This window comes from Heterodontus francisci, chromosome 36 (assembly GCF_036365525.1).
Source record: "Heterodontus francisci isolate sHetFra1 chromosome 36, sHetFra1.hap1, whole genome shotgun sequence".
Taxonomy (NCBI): Eukaryota; Metazoa; Chordata; class Chondrichthyes; order Heterodontiformes; family Heterodontidae; genus Heterodontus; species Heterodontus francisci.
The window spans coordinates 47,631,053-47,650,598 of NC_090406.1; the positions used below are offsets into that span (position 1 = coordinate 47,631,053).

General features: G+C 47.8%; 1 protein-coding gene and 1 long non-coding RNA gene across 10 annotated transcripts in view; one reads left to right on the forward strand and one right to left on the reverse strand.

Moving 5' to 3' along the window:
- The window catches only part of eps15l1a (epidermal growth factor receptor pathway substrate 15-like 1a), a 419,830-nt gene extending 410,093 nt beyond the window's left edge, over positions 1–9,737 (reverse strand). For 7 of the 9 annotated variants that reach the window (XM_068016623.1, XM_068016624.1, XM_068016633.1 and 4 more), the window contains exon 1: positions 9,565–9,737. In XM_068016623.1, coding sequence (XP_067872724.1) covers positions 9,565–9,726 — 162 coding nt within the window. In that variant the 5' untranslated portion in view covers positions 9,727–9,737. The other 2 variants (XM_068016626.1, XM_068016625.1) reach the window with 2 other exon arrangements.
- LOC137351793 (uncharacterized) lies at positions 9,715–15,426 on the forward strand. Its single transcript, XR_010969571.1, has 2 exons — positions 9,715–9,802; positions 14,946–15,426. It is a non-coding gene; the product is annotated as an uncharacterized lncRNA (long non-coding RNA).
- The last annotated feature ends 4,120 nt before the right edge of the window (positions 15,427–19,546 follow it).

The window sequence follows — 19,546 nt, forward strand, 5'->3', positions numbered from 1 at the left end:
GTTAATTTCTAAAGCATTAGCTACCTCCTGCTCACTTAATTAACAATTATTGATACTCTCACTTCTAGGATTTTACCTCAAACAGGTATGGAAAAACGTAAATTAAAATAATTCTTAAAACAGCTTATTAAAAAAAATCAGGGAAAAATCTGATAGCTAAGTAAACTTTTCTTCCCCTCATCCTGATGACCACCTTCATGTGCGGCTGCATCAAGCTGTGTGTAGACCTCCAGTACGCAAACTCCAAGTGTCACTACGTGCTGAGGTTCTATCTGTCCCCGGTGTTGCGAAGGATGGGCCTGGTCACATTGCCACGGAACGCTCCATCCAGTTGGACCGTGCCGTACCACCTATCCTTTGTGGAGCAGTTTCTGCGGGAAAACACCTTTGACCACCGATCCATCAGGCAGTGGTCTGCACGGAATGTCCTCAAGGTCCTAAGGGAAAAGAAGACGGGGGATCCTGTCGGATGGTTCCCCGAGCAGACCGCCAAAGTCATTAGGCGGAATGCCTCATCACCAGAACTTTCAAACAAGCACCAAGATGTAGCTTGGCTGGTGGTGAGAAGAGCCCTCCCTGTCAGATCCTTCCTGCACGCCCAAAGTCTCGCCCCCTCTGCACAATGCCCCCGCGGTGGCTGTGGTGGGGAAGAGACGGCTGCCCACCTCCTCCTGGAATGTGTCTTTGCAAAGCAAGTGTAGAAAGAGATGCAGTGGTTTTTGTCAAGGTTCATCCCAAGCAGCTCTGTAACACAGGAGTATGTGCTCTACGGGCTGTTCCCAGGGACACACACCGAGACAAACATCAACTGCTGCTGGAGGACTATCAATTCGGTGAAAGACGCCCTTTGGTCTGCCCGAAACTTGCTGGTCTTCCAGTGCAAAGAGTTGTCCACGACCGAATGTTGCAGACTGGCACATTCCAAGGTCCAGGACTAGTGCTGAGGGACGCACTAAAGCTTGGGGCAGCCGCATCAAAGGCTCAATGGGGAAAGACCACAATGTAAGGTCCCCCCACCAAGCTGAACTGAGGGGCTGGATCCATGGGAAACCCCTCGAACTGTATTGGGAAAATTTTCATTTGCTGTGAAATGCAAAAATGTAATTGGCATGACAAATGTGAAATGGAAGGGTGATGAGGAACTCATGATTGTAATGAAGCAAACGGACCTCAATTGCACAGTTTGTATTTTTTGACTTGGTGCTGTTTGAAACTGGTAATGTAATTTTTACAGATTTTTTACAAATAAAGTATATTTTGGAAATAAAAATAACTTTTCTTCCCCTCCATTGCTGAGTAACTAGTCATATCAAGGTGCAGTTTCCCTCCCATTCCTGCTTGATCGTATTGATGTTATTTAAATCTGAATTGAACACGAAGCAGGAAGATTTCTCAACACACTTGTGCCATGTAGGTTACAGCAAATTAGCAGCTCGCAAATGCTCAATAAAAATAATTTTTGGGGTTTGTAGCATTTCCTCGTCTATTCTGCAATAACAAAATGGAACCATTTTCAACATTTATTTAACTGAATTTACAATCTTTTCAAGTTCAGCACAAACTGAATTAGAAGTTGCTGTGCTCTCACTACAGGCTTTTTTTAAATGCTTTAACTGCCCAGCTTGTGCACGCAGTCCCTAAAGACGCAGATTGCTTTCTTTGATTTTCTGCACCTCCCACATCAGGACTGAGTACATGAATCAGGCAGCTAAACAAAGCCACCAATGAGCCTCATTTCAGCCACAAAAATGATGTGTATATCTCACATTATCTCTGTTGCTCACCTCTATGCTAAGAGCTGCACATGCACGTCACCCGTTCCCTGTAAAGGGGCACTCAGCCTCTTACACAATGCCCAATGACACCAGTATGGCTCCACTATAATTCAGTAGTATTTGGATAGAGAAAATACCAAGCAGCTGGACACAAAGGATTATAAAGCCAGTGATGTGGGACCTGAAGATATACAGAATCAATGTCCTAGTGCCATGTTACTAGAAGGTTTTTTCAGCCACTGAGAATCAAACATTTATACTTCATTCACCACAGAATTTTCAATATATCAAGGGGATTCAAATCTCACATGAATTCCTTAATGAAATTACCATTCCCAAAACAAATTATAGTAAAAGGAGCCACTTTGTAAGCAGATTTGTAAAGGGTGAAATCATATCTGGCACTTCTAAATGTCAAAAAAAAAAACAAAAAGTCAGATTTCATGGATAGCTGCAGGCGGTAGCCAAAGGTCACACTGATTTGCTCTTACAAAATGAATCCAATTAACTTCCAATGAGTACTCCTAATGCTGATGTGTTAAGACAGTAACTGTTTTAGCCACAACAGTGCTGGTTAGACCAGTTTCTGTATTAATACAAATTTCTGTGCCAAGGGAATGTTACACATTGCAAGAGGTACAACTGTGAAATCATTCTGGAATAAAATGCTCCTCCCGCCACAATTTGCCTTTGCGCTGGGATTGCTAGCTGCAGCTTAATCAGGTTTTAATTCTGAAACTTTCTGACCTGTTACTTAAGCTTTAACAAAACTGATTACTTCTCAAATTTCATATCTGACATCAAACAGATTCAGAGAGAAAGAACATAGGATGCATGTATGCATCACTATGAAGTGCTGCCTACATTCAGTACATTCCTTTTATGGCAATGCAAGCATTATAGTCTCAAACTTCTACCTCTCATATGTGTGCACAAGGCACACATTTAGTCCATTCCACCATTATACAGTCCTTAACAGCAAGCATATTGAATTCTGAATGTCCCATAACCTTGAACACAACATAAATTAGGAGCCAAGCCCAACAGTCTTATAAAGTCTTAGAACGGAGAGCCTTACAAGGTGGTTAAATCTGCTAATTTCTTTTCCACCACAGAATGACAAAGAGTACACCAGACATGAAGTAATAATTGCTGTCACAAAACAGGTATGATGATTTCAATGAAAACACGTATGCAATAGAAGTAAGTCATCATTGATAGTTATATCTTTTTGACCCAACTGGCATCTAAGTGAAGCAGGTCTGACTCAGAAGCCTACATTTCACATAAATATTCAATTCACAATACTTTCATCTTAAAAACAAAATATTATTGAGGGTCTACTTCACAGGTGAAGCGAAAAAAACAACCAGAATTTCAGTTAGTTCAAGGCACTGATAAAGTCATTGGACTTTGCACTCTCACCGTAACAGTCCTTAGAAGCAAGCACATTGAATTTTGAATAACCTTGAACACAACATAAATTAGGGGCCTAGTCCCAACAGCCTTATAAAGATCTTAGAACTGAGAGCCTTACAAGGTCGTTAAGTCTGCTAATTCTTTTCCACCAGAGAATGACAAGCTCAAAAATCTTTCATGTACCAGGTCCAGCACCTAGGAAATCAGTCTCCTACATTGATAGGAAACCAAAATACCGTGGATGCTAGATATCTGAAAAACAGAAAAGGCTGTAAACACTCAAAAGGACATTGACCTAAAATGTTAACTCTGTTTCTTTCTTCACGGATGCTGCCTGACCTGCCGACTGTTGCCAGAATTTTCTCTTTTTATCCTACATTGATATTCAGCCAAAGATCTAAAAGCTTCACTTTATTACCTCTATAACATCTCACATCATGTACTAACTCAAACCCTTACACATAATTGCAGTCTAAGTGCACAGTGGATCCTGAAAATCAAAATGTGGCACAATACATTCCTGTGCATAAGATGCTCCAATCTCACAAACCTACAAGACCAGAAGGAATCTCTGTGTAGATTTAGAGCACAATGCACTTATAGCACTGCCACAATACAAATGATATCCCTTTACAAAGGCCCTGTTTGCAGTAATGCTAAACATCTTTAAGCTCTCCGTCAATGTGCAACAGTGCACCCCTGAGACCACATCATACTGCTAGTTTGAGCCAGACGCCAGATGCTCTAACATTTCTTGTAAGCAGTACTTTGGCTCTAATGCCTACATCGTCACGCTTGGAGTAAACTGCCTGTGTACCCGATTTCTTGCCAGAGTTCCCAAACTGAGTTAAACTGATGGAGCGACTAGAATTGATTCAGGCAAGAAAGGGGGACATTATTAGCCAAGATTTCTGTTCCTCACAATTATCCAGTGACCCCTGTTGGTTGTTTGTACTTTAGAGTTATACAGCACAGAAACAGGCCCTTCGGCCCATCGTGTCTGTGTCGGCCATACAGCACCCAACTATTCCAATCCCATATTCCTGCACTTGACCCGTAGCCTTGTATGCTATGCATACTTCTTAAATGTTGTGAGGGTTCCTGCCTCCACCATCTCTTCAGGCAGTGTGTTCCAACCACCCTCTGGGCGATAAAATGCTTCCTCAAATCTCCTCTAAACCTCCTGCCCTACCCTAAATCTATGCCCCCTGGTTCTTGACCCCTCCACTAAGGGAAAAAGTTTCTTCCTATCTAACTTATCAATGCCCCTCATAATCTTGTACACCTCAATCATGTCCCCCATCAGCCTTCTCATCTCCAAAGAAAATAACCCTAGCCTTTTCAGGCTCTCTTCATAGCTGAAATGCTCCAGCCCAGGCAACATCCTGGTGAATCTCCTCTCCACTGCAATCACATCCTTCCTATAGTGTGGTTCCCAGAACTGTACACAGTACTGCTGCTGTGGCCTAACTAGCGTTTTATACAGCTCCATCATAATCTCCCTGCTATGATATTCTATGCCTCGGCTAATAAAGGCAAGTATCCCATATGCCTGCTGCTGCCTTCAATGATCTATGGACAAGTACACGTCCTTCTGACCTTCTGTACTTCCTAGGGTTCTACCATTCATTGTATAATCCCTTGCCTTGTTAGTCCTCCCAAAATGCATTATCTCACACTTTTTAGGATTAAATTCCATTTGCCACTGCTCCGCAAGAGCGGCGGCAACAAGAGCGGGAACAGGCGAGAGGACCCGGGAGATAAAAGGAGCCGAAACCAGAGACCAGAAGCGGCAGCGAGAGCGGGAACAGGCGAGGGGAGCCAGGAGATAAAAGGAGCCGAAGCCAGAGACCAGAAGCAGCAGCGAGAGCGCTCTGTTCTGTTCTGTGGACCTGCTTGACCAGCAAAAATTGAAGTGTGACGTCACAGGAGAGCTGGTAAGTGATTGGTGGGTATTTCTTTCTTCCATTTGAGCAGCGGGAGCGGTGAGAGCGCGAGGCAGGGAGCAGCCGGGAAGTACTTACCGCGTGATTCGGTGGACGCGGACACGGGGACTGCTGGGTAAGTGAGCTTATATATTCGGGCAGTGGCTAAACCCGAAGCACTACACGTGTACTGTCTCCCACCCATCCTTCTCCTCCTCTAACCAAAAGAAAAGGACTCTTGTGTGGAGGGTTTGGTAAGGTAAGGTTTTCCTTTATTTATTTTTTTTATCTCTTTTGTCAATTTAGAGCAGAGGGGATGGAAGCTAGGGCAGTTGCATGCTCCTCTTGCAGGAAGTGGGAGGTAAGGGTCACCACTTGGGTCCCTGACTTCACCTGTGAGAAGTGCACCCAACTCCAGCTCCTCACAGACCGCGTTAGGGAACTGGAGCTGGATGAACTTCGGATCATTCAGGAGGCTGAGGGGGTGATAGAGAGCAGTTATAGGGAAGTAGTGACACCTAAGTTACAGAATAAAGGTAGCTGGGTGACCGTCAGGGGAGGGAAAGGGAATAGGCGTACAGTGCAGGGATCCCCTGTGGCCGTTCCTCTCAATAATAAGTATACCGTTTTGGATACTGTTGGGGGTGGGGGGGGAACCTACCAGGGGAAAGCCACAGCGGCCAGGTCTCTGGCACTGAGCCTGGCTCTGTGGCTCAGAAGGGAAGGGGGGAGAATAGGAGAGCAATAGTGATAGGAGATTCAATGGTTAGAGGAACAGACAGGAGATTCTGTGGTCACGAACGAGACTCCCGGATGGTACGTTGCCTCCCGGGTGCCAGGGTCAGGGATGTCTCGGATCGAGTCTATAGGATTCTTAAGGGGGAGGGGGAGCAGCCAGAAGTCGTGGTACACATCGGTACCAATGACATAGCTAAGAAAAGGGATGAGGACCTGAAAAGCGAATATAGGGAGTTAGGTTGGAAGCTAAAAGACAGGACGAGCAGAGTAGTAATCTCAGGATTGTTACCGGTGCCACGTGCTAGTGAGGCTAGAAACAGAGAGCGAGTGCAGCTGAACACGTGGCTACAGAGCTGGTGTAGGAGGGAGGGCTTCAGATATGTGGATCATTGGGATACCTTCTGGGGAAGGTGGGACCTGTACAAGAAGGATGGGTTGCATCTGAACTGGAGGGGCACCAATATCCTGGGCGGGAGGTTTGCTAGAGCTCTTTGGGAGGGTTTAAACTAGTTTGGTAGGGGGATGGGAACCGGAGCTACGGATCAGTGGATGGGGTAGCTGTTGAACAGGCAGATACAGAGTGCAGAGAGTCTGTGGGGAAGGTTAGACTGTTGACAGGGCAAGGTTGCAGCCAGTATGATGGGTTGAAGTGTGTCTATTTTAACGCAAGAAGTGTCAGGAATAAGGGTGATGAACTTAGAGCATGGATCAGTACTTGGAGCTACGATGTTGTGGCCATTACGGAGACTTGGCTATCACAGGGGCAGGAATGGATGTTGGATGTTCCGAGGTTTAGATGTTTCAAAGGGAATAGGGAGGGAGGTAAAAGAGGTGGGGGAGTGGCATTGCTAATCAGGGATAGTATCACAGCAGCAGAAAGGGAGGTTGTCGAGGAGGGTTTGTCTACTGAGTCAGTATGGGTGGAAGTCAGAAACAGGAAAGGAGCAGTCGCTTTATTGGGAGTTTTCTATAGACCCCCCCCCAATAGCAACAGAGATACAGAGGAACAGATTGGGAGGCAGATTTTGGAAAGGTGCAGAAGTAACAGGGTTGTTGTCATGGGTGACTTCAACTTCCCCAATATTGATTGGAACCTCCTTAGTGCAAATAGTTTGGATGGGGCAGATTTTGTCAGGTGTGTCCAGGAAGGTTTCTTGACTCAATATGTAGATAGGCCGACTAGAGGGGAGGCTATGTTGGACTTGGTGCTTGGCAACGAACCAGGCCAGATGGCAGATCTCTCGGTGGAGAGCATTTCGGTGATAGTGATCACAACTCCCTGACCTTTACTATAGTCATGGAGAGGGATAGGAGCAGACAGGATGGGAAAATATTTAATTTCCCTTGTTCAAGAAAGGGAATAGGGATAACCCTGGGAATTACAGACCAGTCAGTCTTACGTCGGTAGTGGGCAAATTATTGGAGAGGATTCTGAGAGACAGGATTTATGATTATTTGGAAAAGCATAGTTTGATTAGAGATAGTCAGCATGGCTTTGTGAGGGGCAGGTCATGCCTCACAAGCCTTATTGAATTCTTTGAAGATGTGACAAAATACATTGATGAAGGAAGAGCAGTGGATGTGGTGTATATGGATTTTAGCAAGGCGTTTGATAAGGTTGCCAATGGTAGGCTCATTGAGAAAGTAAGGAGGCATGGGATACAGGGAAATTTGGCTGTCTGGATACAGAATTGGCTGGCCCATAGAAGACAGAGGGTGGTAGTAGATGGAAAGTATTCAGCATGGAGCTCGGTGACCAGTGGTGTTCCGCAGGGATCTGTTCTGGGACCTCTGCTCTTTGTGATTTTTATAAATGACTTGGATGAGGAAGTGGAAGACTGGGTTAGTAAGTTTGCCGATGACACAAAGGTTGCTGGAGTTGTGGATAGTGTGGAGGGCTGTTGTAGGTTGCAACGGGACATTGACAGGATGCAGAGCTGGGCTGAGAAGTGGCAGATGGAGTTCAATCTGGAAAAGCTGTGAAGTGATTCATTTTGGAAGGTCGAATTTGAATGCAGAATACAGGCTTAAAGACAGGATTCTTGGCAGTGTGGAGGAACAGAGGGATCTGGGGTCCACGTCCATAGATCCCTCAAAGTTGCCACCCAAGTTGATAGGGTTGTTAGGAAGGCATATGGGGGGTTGGCTTTCATTAACAGGGGGATTGAGTTTAAGAGCCGCGAGGTTATGCTGCAGCTCAATAAAGCCCTGGTTAGGCCACACTTGGAATATTGTGTTCAGTTCTGGTCGCCTCATTATAGGAAGGATGTGGAAGCTTTAGAGAGGGTACAGAGGAGATTTACCAGGATGCTGCCTGGACTGGAGGGCATGTATTATGAAGAAAGGTTGAGGGAGCTAGGGCTTTTCTCATTGGAGCGAAGAAGGATGAGAGGTGACTTGATCGAGGTGTACAAGATGATGAGAGGCATAGATAGAGTGGATAGCCAGAGACTTTTTCCCAGGGCAGAAAGGGCTATCACCAGGGGGCATAATTTTAAGGTGATTGGAGGAAGGTTTAGGGGAGATGTCAGAGGTAGGTTCTTTACACAGTGGTGGGTGCGTGGAATGCACTGCCAGCGGTGGTAGTCGCAGATGCATAAGGGACATTTAAGCGACTCTCGGATAGGTACATGGATGATAGTAGAATGAAGGGTATGTAGGTAGTTTGATCTTAGAGTAGGTTAAAGGGTCGGCACAACATCGTGGGCTGAAGGGCCTGTACTGTGCTGTACTGTTCTATGTTCCGCCCATCTTACCAGCTCATCTATATCTCCCTGTAATCTAAGGATTTCCTCCTCACAATTTACAACACCACCAATTTTCATGTCATCTGCATATGGATTTTTTTTAAAATATGGATGTCAAGTTCAGTTGTGAACCCCATCACTGTCAAATAGCACAGCAATCACCAAGGATTGCCATTTTGCCCACTTGCCACCAGTGCTTGTGAAGCTATACTTCAGCAAGTGATCACATTCAGGAGAAGACCACAAGAGAGTAAGTGAAGAATAAAACCTTATGAGACCCTATATTGTGCTTTCTGGCCATACACAACTTCAGATTCATTACAACACTCTCTGGCATGAAAAAAAGGTACCAGAACTGCAGGAAAACTCCAGATCAACGTCCCAATCTGAGGGGAAAGCGGTAAAACACTTAGCAATAGGCATTTTCTGAGCACATCGGCCTTTCGAGTATCTGAGGAAGCATGAACATGAGAGGGAGGGGATGCCAGGCTTCCGCCGGAAATATACAGAGTACTGATGTACACACCGTGGATTCAGTGAGTGCAGATCCTAGGCGCCAGCCCAGCCTAGACAGACCGGGCTGGTTGTAAACAAGCTGGCTACAGATGGAGACCCCAATCAAAAAGGTGACAGTAACCGGGGGCAAGGGAGAATGTACTCAGTATTCAGAGCTGAAGCTCTCTGCTCATGGGACCGGCCTGAGAGCTGCAGAGGCTGTTGCCAGGCAGATGGGGCGGGTGCCGCTCAGCCTCCCGCTCTGGGAGTCACTCGCCCACCTCCGGCTCTCCACAGCCGCGGCCTAGCCGCCTCTCAATCACCCGCTTTACATGCTTGCTGACAGCAAAGTGCTCACATTCGCAACCCGCTTCAGGCGCTGGGTCTCGGCAGAGGGCGGGCGGGCGGGCGCCGCTCCCCGGTTCTCCCTCCGCCTGCTCCCCGTTCCGGGATCGCTGTCAGTACCTGAGTGAAGGAAACAAGCGCCGCCATCTTCCCGACGGAGCAGCAGCCGCGCACTGACCGCCAGGGCCCGCGCACGCACGGCCCCGTCAACACGCCCACCCGTGCGGGGGCGCGCGCGTGACGTCCAGCATAGTTTTCGGAGGTGGGAGAATGAAGCGCCATGACGTTTAATACCTGCGGGGACGCGCATGTATCAGGAAGCGAAGTGCCTGCTCCAGGGCTCGGCAACGTGTCTGTGGTAAAAAAAAAAATTGGGGTCCATGACTGGCAATTTTAGGAAATGAGAAAGTTTCCATTGACTTCTTCTTGCCAGACAAGTCCGACTTTAAAGAAAAAAATCACAGTTGTCAGTTTCACAGTTGACTGGTGCTGAGAGCGGGAACAGCGGCTTCCGAACTCCAGATAAGTTCGGTTTTTTCCGGCGGGTTCCGACTTCATTAAAAAAGCCCGCTCAAAACCCCGAACTTGTTCTGAGTTCAAAAGCCGCTGGTCTCGCTCTCAGCACCAGTCAGCTGTGAAACTGAGGGCTCTGGTCAGTTTTTTTTTTACTCAATCACAAAGCGGCTTTGTGTGGGCGGGGAGGGGGGGGGTGTGGGCGAGGAGGGGGGGGGGGTGTGGGCGAGGAGGGGGGGGGGGTGTGGGCGAGGAGGGGGGGGGGGTGTGGGCGAGGAGGGGGGGGGGGTGTGGGCGAGGAGGGGGGGGGGTGTGGGCGAGGAGGGGGGGGGGTGTGGGCGAGGAGGGGGGGGGGTGTGGGCGAGGAGGGGGGGGGGGTGTGGGCGAGGAGGGGGGGGGTGTGGGCGAGGAGGGGGGGGGGGCGTGTGGGCGAGGAGGGGGGGGGCGTGTGGGCGAGGAGGGGGGGGGGGTGTGGGCGAGGAGGGGGGGGGGGTGTGGGCGAGGAGGGGGGGGGGTGTGTGGTGTGGGCGAGGGGGAGGGGGGGGGTGTGGTGTGGGCGAGGGGGAGGGGGGGGTGTGTGGTGTGGGCGAGGGGGAGGGGGGGGTGTGTGGTGTGGGCGAGGGGGGGGGGTGTGTGGTGTGGGCGAGGGGGAGGGGGGGTGTGTGGTGTGGGCGAGGAGGGGGGGGTGTGGGCGAGGAGGGGGGGGTGTGGGCGAGGAGGGGAGGGGGGGTGTGGGCGAGGAGGGGAGGGGGGGTGTGGGTGGGGAGGGGAGGGGAGGGGAGGGGGGGTGTGGGAGGGGAGGGGGGGTGTGGGCGGGGCGAGGAGGGGGGGGTGTGGGCGAGGGGGGGGGGTGTGGGCGGGGAGGGGGGGTGTGGGCGGGGCGAGGAGGGGGGGGTGTGGGCGAGGAGGGGAGGGGTGTGGGCGGGGAGGGGAGGGGGGCGAGGGCGAGGAGGGGAGGGGGGAGGGGTGTGGGCGAGGAGGGGAGGGGTGGGGGGGAGGGGTGTGGGCGAGGAGGGGGGGGTGTGGGCGGGGAGGGGGTGGGGTGTGGGTGTGGGCGGGGAGGGGGGTGTGGGCGAGGAGGGGAGGGGGGGGGTGTGGGCGAGGAGGGGAGGGGGGGGTTGTGGGCGAGGAGGGGAGGGGGGGGTTGTGGGCGAGGAGGGGAGGGAGGGGGGGGTGAGAGAGGAGGGAGGGGGGTGTGGAGGAGGGGGCGCGGGGAGGGGGGGGTGTGGGAGAGAGGGGGAGCAGAGGGGGGTTAAGGGAGGAGGGCATGAGGGGCGGTGGGGTGGGGAGAGAGTGGGCCGGTGGGGGAAGAATGGGGGCAGGTGAGAGAGAGGGCAGGGCGGGGGAGGTTAGAGAGGAAATGAGAGGGAGGGGGTTGGGGGTTGTGAGAGTGTCAGGGCGGGGGCGGGGGGGGGGGAAGAGTTGAGAGAGAGGGAAGGGGGGTTGTGAGAGTGTAGGGGGAGGAGAGGAGGAAAGGGGCGGGGGGAGAAGAGAGAGAGGGGGCAGGAGAGGTGAGAGAGGGAAGGGGTGGGGGGAGGAGAGGGAGGGAGAAGGGCGGGAAGGAGAAGAGGGAGGGAAGTGGAGATGATGGATGGATGCAGAGGGAGGGCATGGGGATTGACACAGAGAGGGAGGGAGAGAGAGAGCTAGAGGGGAGAGAAAGAGATCAAGATCACACCTGACAGTTGGACATCTATTTAGATTCTCTGCATCGCTACATCAAGTGTACAGGCAGACATTGCCTACTGGTGCAAGCATAAACAATGCCGCGTACTCATTAAATAGGGAGAAATGTGTTTTAAATCAGACTGTGTTTTGATGGCATGAGGTTGGCTCTACACTTTTACAAAGTAATTGCCCCCATGTCCATGGCTCAGTCAATAATTTTGTCAAATGTCTGTGGTGCAACATGTTGGTGCCTATCTGTAGTCTTATTTTTCCACATGTTGGCAAAGGCTGGCGTCAATTACATCAAACAACATTGGGGATCAACCTGTCCAAATGTTATCGAGTCATAGAGTTTTCTATAGACCTAAATAATAAAAGGGTGGTAAAAGGAGGAGTGGGGCCAATTAGGGACCATAAAGGGGATTTACACATGAAGGCAGAGGGCATAACTGAGTTAGTAAATGAATACTTTGCATCTGTCTTTACCAAGGAAGAAGATGCAACCCAGGCAATGTTGAAAGAGGAGGGAAGTTAGACACTAGAGGGGTTTAAAATTGATAAAGAGGAAGTATTAGATAGACTGTCTGTACTTAAAGTGGATAAAACACCAGGACCAGTTGAGATGCATCCAAGGATACTGAGGGAAGTGAGGATGGAAATTGCAGAGGCACTGGCCATAATTTTTCAGTCTTCCTTAGACTTGGGGGTAGTGCCAGAGGACTGGAGAATTGCAAACATTGCGCCCTTGTTCAAAAAAGCGTGTAAAGATAAGCCCAGCAACTACAGACCAGTCAGTTTAACTTAGGTAGTGGGAAAACTTCTAGAAAAAATAATTCAGGACAAATTCAATAGTCGCATGGACAAATACGAGTTAATTAAGAAAAGCCAGCATGGATTTCTTAAGGGAAAATCATGTTTAACTTGCTGGAGTTTTTTCGGGAGGTAGCAGAGAGGGTTGATGAGGGCAATGCTATTGATGTGGTGTACATGGACTTTCAAAAGGCATTTGACACAGACTTGTGAGCAAACTTGTAGCTCATGGAATAAAAGGGACAGTAGCAACATGGATACAAAATTGGCTGAGTGGCAGGAAACAAACAGTTGTGGTTAATAGATGTTTTCGGGCTGGAGGAAGGGTTGTAGTGGAGTTCCCCAGGGATCAGTGTTGGGACCCTTGCTTTTCCTGATATATATTAATGATCTAGTCCTTGGTGTACAGGGCACAATTTCAAAGTTTGCAGATGATACGAAACTGAGAAGCATTGTGAACTGTGAGGAGGATAGTGTGGAACTTCAAAAGGACACAGACAAGTTGGTGGAATGGGCAGACAGGTGGCAGATGAAGTTCAATGCAGAGAAATGTGAAGTGATTCATTTTGGTAGGAAGAACACGGAGAGACGATATAGAATAAAGGGTACAATTCTAAAAGGGGTGCAGGAGCTGAGGGACCTAGGTGTATATGTGCATAAGTCATTGAAGGTGGCAGGACAGGTTGAGAGTGCTGTTAATAAAGCATACAGTATCCTTGGTTTTATTAATAGAAGCATAGAGTACAAGAGCAAGGAAGTTATGTTGAGCTTGTATAAGACACGAGTTCGGCCTCAGCTGGAGTATTGCGTCCAATTCTGGGCGCAGCACTTTAGGAAAGATGTGAGGGCATAGGAGACAGTACAGAAAAGATTCACAAGTATGGTTCCAGGGATGAAGAATTTCAGTTATGAAGATAGTTTGGATAAGTTTGTACTGTTTTCCTTGGAGAAGAGAAGGCTAAGAGGTGATTTGAAACAGGTATTCAAAATCATGAGGGGTCTGGACTGAGTAGATAGAGGGAAACTGTTCCCACTCGTGAAAGGATCGAGAATGAGAGGGCACAGATTTAAAGTATTAGTAAGAGAAGCAAAAGTGACATAAGGAAAACTTTTTTCACGCAGCAAGTGGTTAAGGTCTGGAATGCGCTGCCTGAGAATGTGGTGGAGGCAGGTTCAATTGAAGCATTCAAAAGGGAGTTAGACAGTTATATAAAAAGGAAGAATGTGCAGGGTACGGGGAGAAGGCAAGGGAATGGAACCGAGGGAATTGGAGCTGGTGAGGGAACCAACAAGAGGGGAAAACATATTTGACCTCGTTCTCACCGATCTGCCTGCCGCAGATGCATCCGTCCATGACAGTATTGGTAGGAGTGACCACCGCACAGTCCTTGTGGAGACAAAGTCCCGCCTTCACATGAGTATACCCTCCATCGTGTTGTGTGGCAATACCACCATGCTAAATGGGATAGATTTTGAACAGGTCTAGCAATGCAAAACTGGGCATCCATGAGGCGCTGTGGGACATCAGGTGGCGGAAGACGTTCAATGCAGAGAAATGTGAAGTGATTCATTTTGGTAGGAAGAACATGGAGAGACAATATAGAATAAAGGGTACAGTTCTAAAGTGGGTGCAGGAGCAGAGGGACCTCGGTGTGTATGTGTATAAGTCATTGAAGGTGGCAGAACAGGTTGAGAGTGCGGTTAATAAAGCATACAGTATCCTGGGCTTTATTAATAGGGGCATAGAGTACAAGAACAAGGAAGTTATGTTGAACTTGTATAAGACACTAGTTCGACCTCAGCTGGAGTATTGTGTCCAATTCTGGGCACCGCACTTGAGGAAAGATGTGAGGGCATTGGAGAGAGTACAGAAAAAATTCACAAGAATGGTTCCAGGGATGAGGAATTTCAGTTATGAAGATAGATTGGAGAAGTTAGGACTGTTTTCCTTGGAGAAGAGAAGGCTAAGAGGTGATTTGATAGAGGTATTCAAAATCATGAGGGGTTTGGACAGAGTAGATAGAGAGAAACTGTTCCCACTCATGAAAGGATCGAGAACAAGAGGGCACAGATTTAAAGTATTTGGTAAGAGAAACAAAAATGACCTGAGGAAAAACTTTTTCACGCAGCGAGTGGTTAAGGTCTGGAATGCACTGCTTGAGAACGTGGTGGAGGCAGGTTCAATTGAAGCATTCAAAGGGAATTAGACAGTTATTTGAAAAGGAAGAAGGCAGGGGAATGGAACTGAGGGAGTTGCTCTTTCAGAGACCCAATTCGGACATGATGGGCCAAATGGCCTCCTTCTGCACTGTAACAATTCTGTGACTCTGTGAATAGGTTTCACTCTCCTAGATTCTCAGATCGTAAACAGGGAGCCAGGGGCTCTAAAAATTGCTAACATCTCGAAACAAAGGAAGGCCTAGATAGTTTTGCTAAGGCCAGACCAATGGACTCTGAATATTGTAAAAGGAAAACGGCTATTGACTTTTGATTTTGGATAAATTCAACAGGCGTTGCCATGTCTGTAGGCTGTCAGGAAGACATGAAGACCAGCATGGGCAGCCTCAGAAGAGAGAGAAAGAGAAAACAACTGCTCGCAGAGCACTCATACAGCGAAAGGCTAAGATTTGAATCTGGTTCGAAGGCTCGGGGTTTGAGGAGGAGGAAAAGATGAACAGGGTCACCAGTGATTGCCTTGAAGCCCAGTCGAGTGTGCTCGGAAGAAGTGATCGAAGAGGACATTGGCTTTGTTAAGGAAACTAGGAGATCCAACCCATTGCAACTGGGAGGAGTTTAGGACTTTTAACTGCAAAGATACCTTTTTGCTGAGGACACTGAAACGTACAGATGTGTGGGGTTTTGGAGTGTGTTAATAAATTAATGGGAAATACCTTTCTCTGTAATTTAGTGTATTAGCTAACTAATAAGTACTGTTTAATTAATGTTGATTTTTTAGTTTAGTTGTTATAGTAAAAGTCCTAAAATGTGAAATCTTGTCATGTAATACTTTAATTGGTGTGGGGAATTTATGTCTCTTGTTTTAAAGTTAACGGTCTCAACTGGTGTTGTAACAAATTGGAGGATCGTCTGGGATATGAATTCAGCAGCTGTAAAATGGATAAACTGGAATTTGCTGAAATTTAAATGAACAAGATTTCCTGTACTCATAAAGAAAAGTCAGCATGTCTACTTTTAACTCTCAAGCCTTTGCGGAGAGAGGAGATTTGACTCCCAATGATTTGACACAGTTAACAGTGGATGCGTTAATGGCTGCAGCAGAGCAAGTGGGGGTTAGTTTAAGATCAAAAGCTTAAAAGGCAGAAATTGTTGTAGTGTTGGCTCAGCATTTTAACCTTGAGGAAGAAAAGAATGATCTTGGTAGTTCTCAGATTGAGTTAGCTAGAATTCACTTACAAAGGAGGCAACTGGAACATGAAAAAGAAGAAAGGGTAAAAGGCAGACAATTACAACTTGAAATGAGAAAACTTGAACTCGAAAGGGACGAAAAATAAAGAGAAAGAAAGGGAAGCCAGGGAATTTGCACTGGATAAAGAAAAGCTTAGATAGCACGAACAGGGGATGGCAGGAAGGTTAGAGGATGAATGCAATGTAACTCCTGGTTTTGATTTGGCAAGGAATATTCACTTAGTGTCTAAATTTAGTGAGGAAGGAATTGAAATGTACTTTGTGTCCTTTGAAAGAATTGCCATGAAATTGCAATGGCCGAAAGAAAGTTGAGCAATTTTATTGCAAAGTGTGTTGGTGAGAAAAACATTAAAGGTATATTCAACACTTTCGGAGGAACAGTCAAGTGACTATGAAATGGTTAAGACGGCCGTTTTCAATGCCTATGAGTTGGTACCAGAGGCTTACCAACCAAAATTCAGGAATTTAAAAAAGAAACAGGGCCAGACATTTATGGAATTTGCTAGATAGAAGGAAATGGTGTTTGATTGGTGGTATAAGTCAATGAAGAATGAGTAAGACTTTGTGAGCCTTAAGGAAGTAATCCTAATGGAAGAATTTTAAAATAGTGTCCCTCCTGGAATAAGATCCTACCTAAAAGTTGGTAAAGTAAAGGATGCTGCAGTAATGGCAGATGATTACAAATTGACCCACAAAAGCAGTAGTTACAGACTCCATTTTGGAAGTTTTCAGAGGAATTAGATGGAAAGGTTGATAATGAAAAGAGATCTGGTTTTAGTGAGAGAAAGGGTAAAGGAGAAGATACAGGCAATCCTCAGAGTAGGAAGAAAGATAATCAGGAGACTCGGCTTGAGTCAAAAGGACCAACATGTTATTTTTATAATAAAAAAGCGCACATAGAATCAGAATGTTGGAAGTTAAAAGGCAAACCGGTAGCTGTGATAGGTTTACAAAAGCCTGTCCTGAAAATGATGCCCCAATAGGAGGTGGGGCATAGTGGTATTCAGGGGAGGTGGTGGCACAGTGCTATTGTCACTGGACTAGTAACCCAGAGTACCAGGGAATTGCTCTGGGGACATGGGTTTGAATCCCGCCACAGCAGAAGGTGGAATTTGAATTCAATTAATAAATCTGGAATTAAAAGCTAGTCTAATGATGGCCATGAACCCATTGTCAGTTGTTGTAAAAACCCAGCTGGTTCTCTACTGTCCTTTAGGGAAGAAAATCTGCTGTCCTTACCTGGTTTGGCCTACATGTGACTCCAGACCCACAACAATGTGGTTGACTCTTAAATGCCCTCTGAAATGGCTTAGCATGTCACTCACTTGTATCAAACTGCTACAAAGTCAATAAAAAAGAATGAAACCAGGCAGATCACCCGGCATCGACCTAGGCATTGGAAACGACAACAGCAAACTCAGCCCTGTGGACCCTGCAAAGTCCTCCTTACTAAGATCCGGGGGCTTGTGCCAATGTTGAGAGAGCTGTCCCACAGACTAGTCAAGCGACAGTCTGACATACTCATACTCACAGAATCATACCTTACAGACAATGTCCCAGACGCCGCCATCACCATCCCCGGGTATGTCCTGTCCCACCGGCAGGACAGACATAGAAAAATAGGAGCAGGAGTAGGCCATTCAGCCCGTCGAGCCTGCTCTGCCATTCAATACGATCATGGCTGATCATCCAAACTCAGTAACCTGTTCCCGCTTTCTCCCCATATCCCATGATCCCATTAGCCCTAAGAACTATATCTAACTCTTTCAAGTATATATTTAATGATTTGGCCTCAACTGCTTTCTGTGGTAGAGAATTCCACAGGTTCACCACTCTCTGGGTGAAGAAATCTCTCTCCTCATCTCAGTCCTAAATGGCTGACCCTTTATCCTTAGACTGTGACCCCTGGTCCTGGACTCCCCCACCATCGGGAACATCCTTCCTACATCTAGTCTGTCCAGTCCTGTTAGAATTTTATCGGTTTCTATGAGATCCCTTTTCATTCTTCAAAACGCTAGCGAATACAAGCCTAAACTATAGTTGTACTTAACTAAGGGGTAATTGAATAAAAGAAATGGCAGCCAGTGTAGTGTATTGCTCCTCCTGCAGAATGTTCGAGGTGAGGGAAACCTCCGGTGGCCCTGCCGACTTCACCTGCTGGAAGTGCATCCGTCTCCAGCTCCTATCAGACCGTGTTAGGGAATTGGAGCTGGAGCTGGATGAACTGAGGATCATTCGGGAAGCTGAGGGGTTGATAGATAGAAGCTACACGGAGGTCGTTACTCCACAAATCAAAGGCAGCTGGGTAACAGTTAGAGGTGGGAAGAGGTCAGTGCAGGGATCTCCTGTGGTCGTTCCCCTCAACAACAAGTATACAGTTTTAGATACTGTTGGGGGGGACGGCCTATCGGGGGCAGGCTGCAGTGACCGGGCCTCTGGCACGGGGTCCTGCACTGTGGCTCAGAAGGGAAGGAGGGAGAATGGGAGAGCACTAGTCATCGGGGACTCGATGGTGAGGAGTACGGACAGGCGGTTCTGTGGGCGCAGGCGAGACGCACGGATGGTTTGTTGCCTCCCTGGTGCCAGGGTCCGTGATGTTTGTGATCGCGTCTTCAGGATCCTTAAAGGGGAGGGGGAGCAGCCAGAGGTCGTGGTGCACATTGGCACCAACGACGTAGGAAGGAAGGGTGGCACAGATGTTAGAAGTGAGTTTAGGGAGTTAGGCTGGAAGCTGAAAGCTCGGACGGACAGAGTTGTTATCTCTGGTTTGTTGCCGGCGCCACGTGATAGTGAGGCTAGGAATAGGGAGAGAGCACAGCTGAACACGTGGCTGCAGGAATGGTGTAGGAGGGAGGGCTTCCAGTTCTTGGATAATTGGACTGCATTCTGGGGAAGATGGGACCTGTTCAAACAGGACGGGCTGCATCTGAACCAGAGGGGCACCAATATCCTGGGAGGGAGGTTTGCTAGTACTGTTCGGGAGGGTTTAAACTAGTTTGGGAGGGGGATGGGAACCGGACTTGTAATCCAGGGACCAGTGGGTCCACTCAGAAAGACAAAGAGTGTAGTGAGGTATTGGGGAAGGTAGCACTGTCACAGAGGACAGATGGGCACGGAGAAGGGTTAAAGTGCGTATACTTCAACGCAAGAAGCATCAGGAATAAGGTGAGTGAATTGAAGGCGTGGATGGGCACTTGGGACTACGATGTTGTGGCCATCACTGAAACGTGGATAGGTGAGGGGGAGGAATGGTTTTTGGAGGTACCTGGTTATAGATGTTTTCATAAGATTAGGAATGGTGGTAAAAGAGGTGGGGGGGTGGCATTGTTAGTTAGAAATAGTGTAACAACTGCTGAAAGAATTTTCGAGGAGGATCTGCCGACTGAGGCACTGTGGGTTGAGGTCAGGAACAGGAAAGGAGCAGTCACCTTGATGGGAGTTTTCTATAGGCCCCCCAATAGCAGCAGGGAGGTGGAAGAGCAGATTGGGAAACAGATTTTGGAAAGGAGCAGAAGTCACAGGGTAGTAATTATGGGGGATTTCAACTTCCCAAATATTGATTGGCAACTCTTTAGATCGAATAGTTTGGATGGGGTAGTGTTTGTGCAGTATGTCCAGGAAGCTTTTCTGACTCAGTATGTAGACTGCCCGACCAGAGGGGAGGCAATATTGGATTTGGTACTAG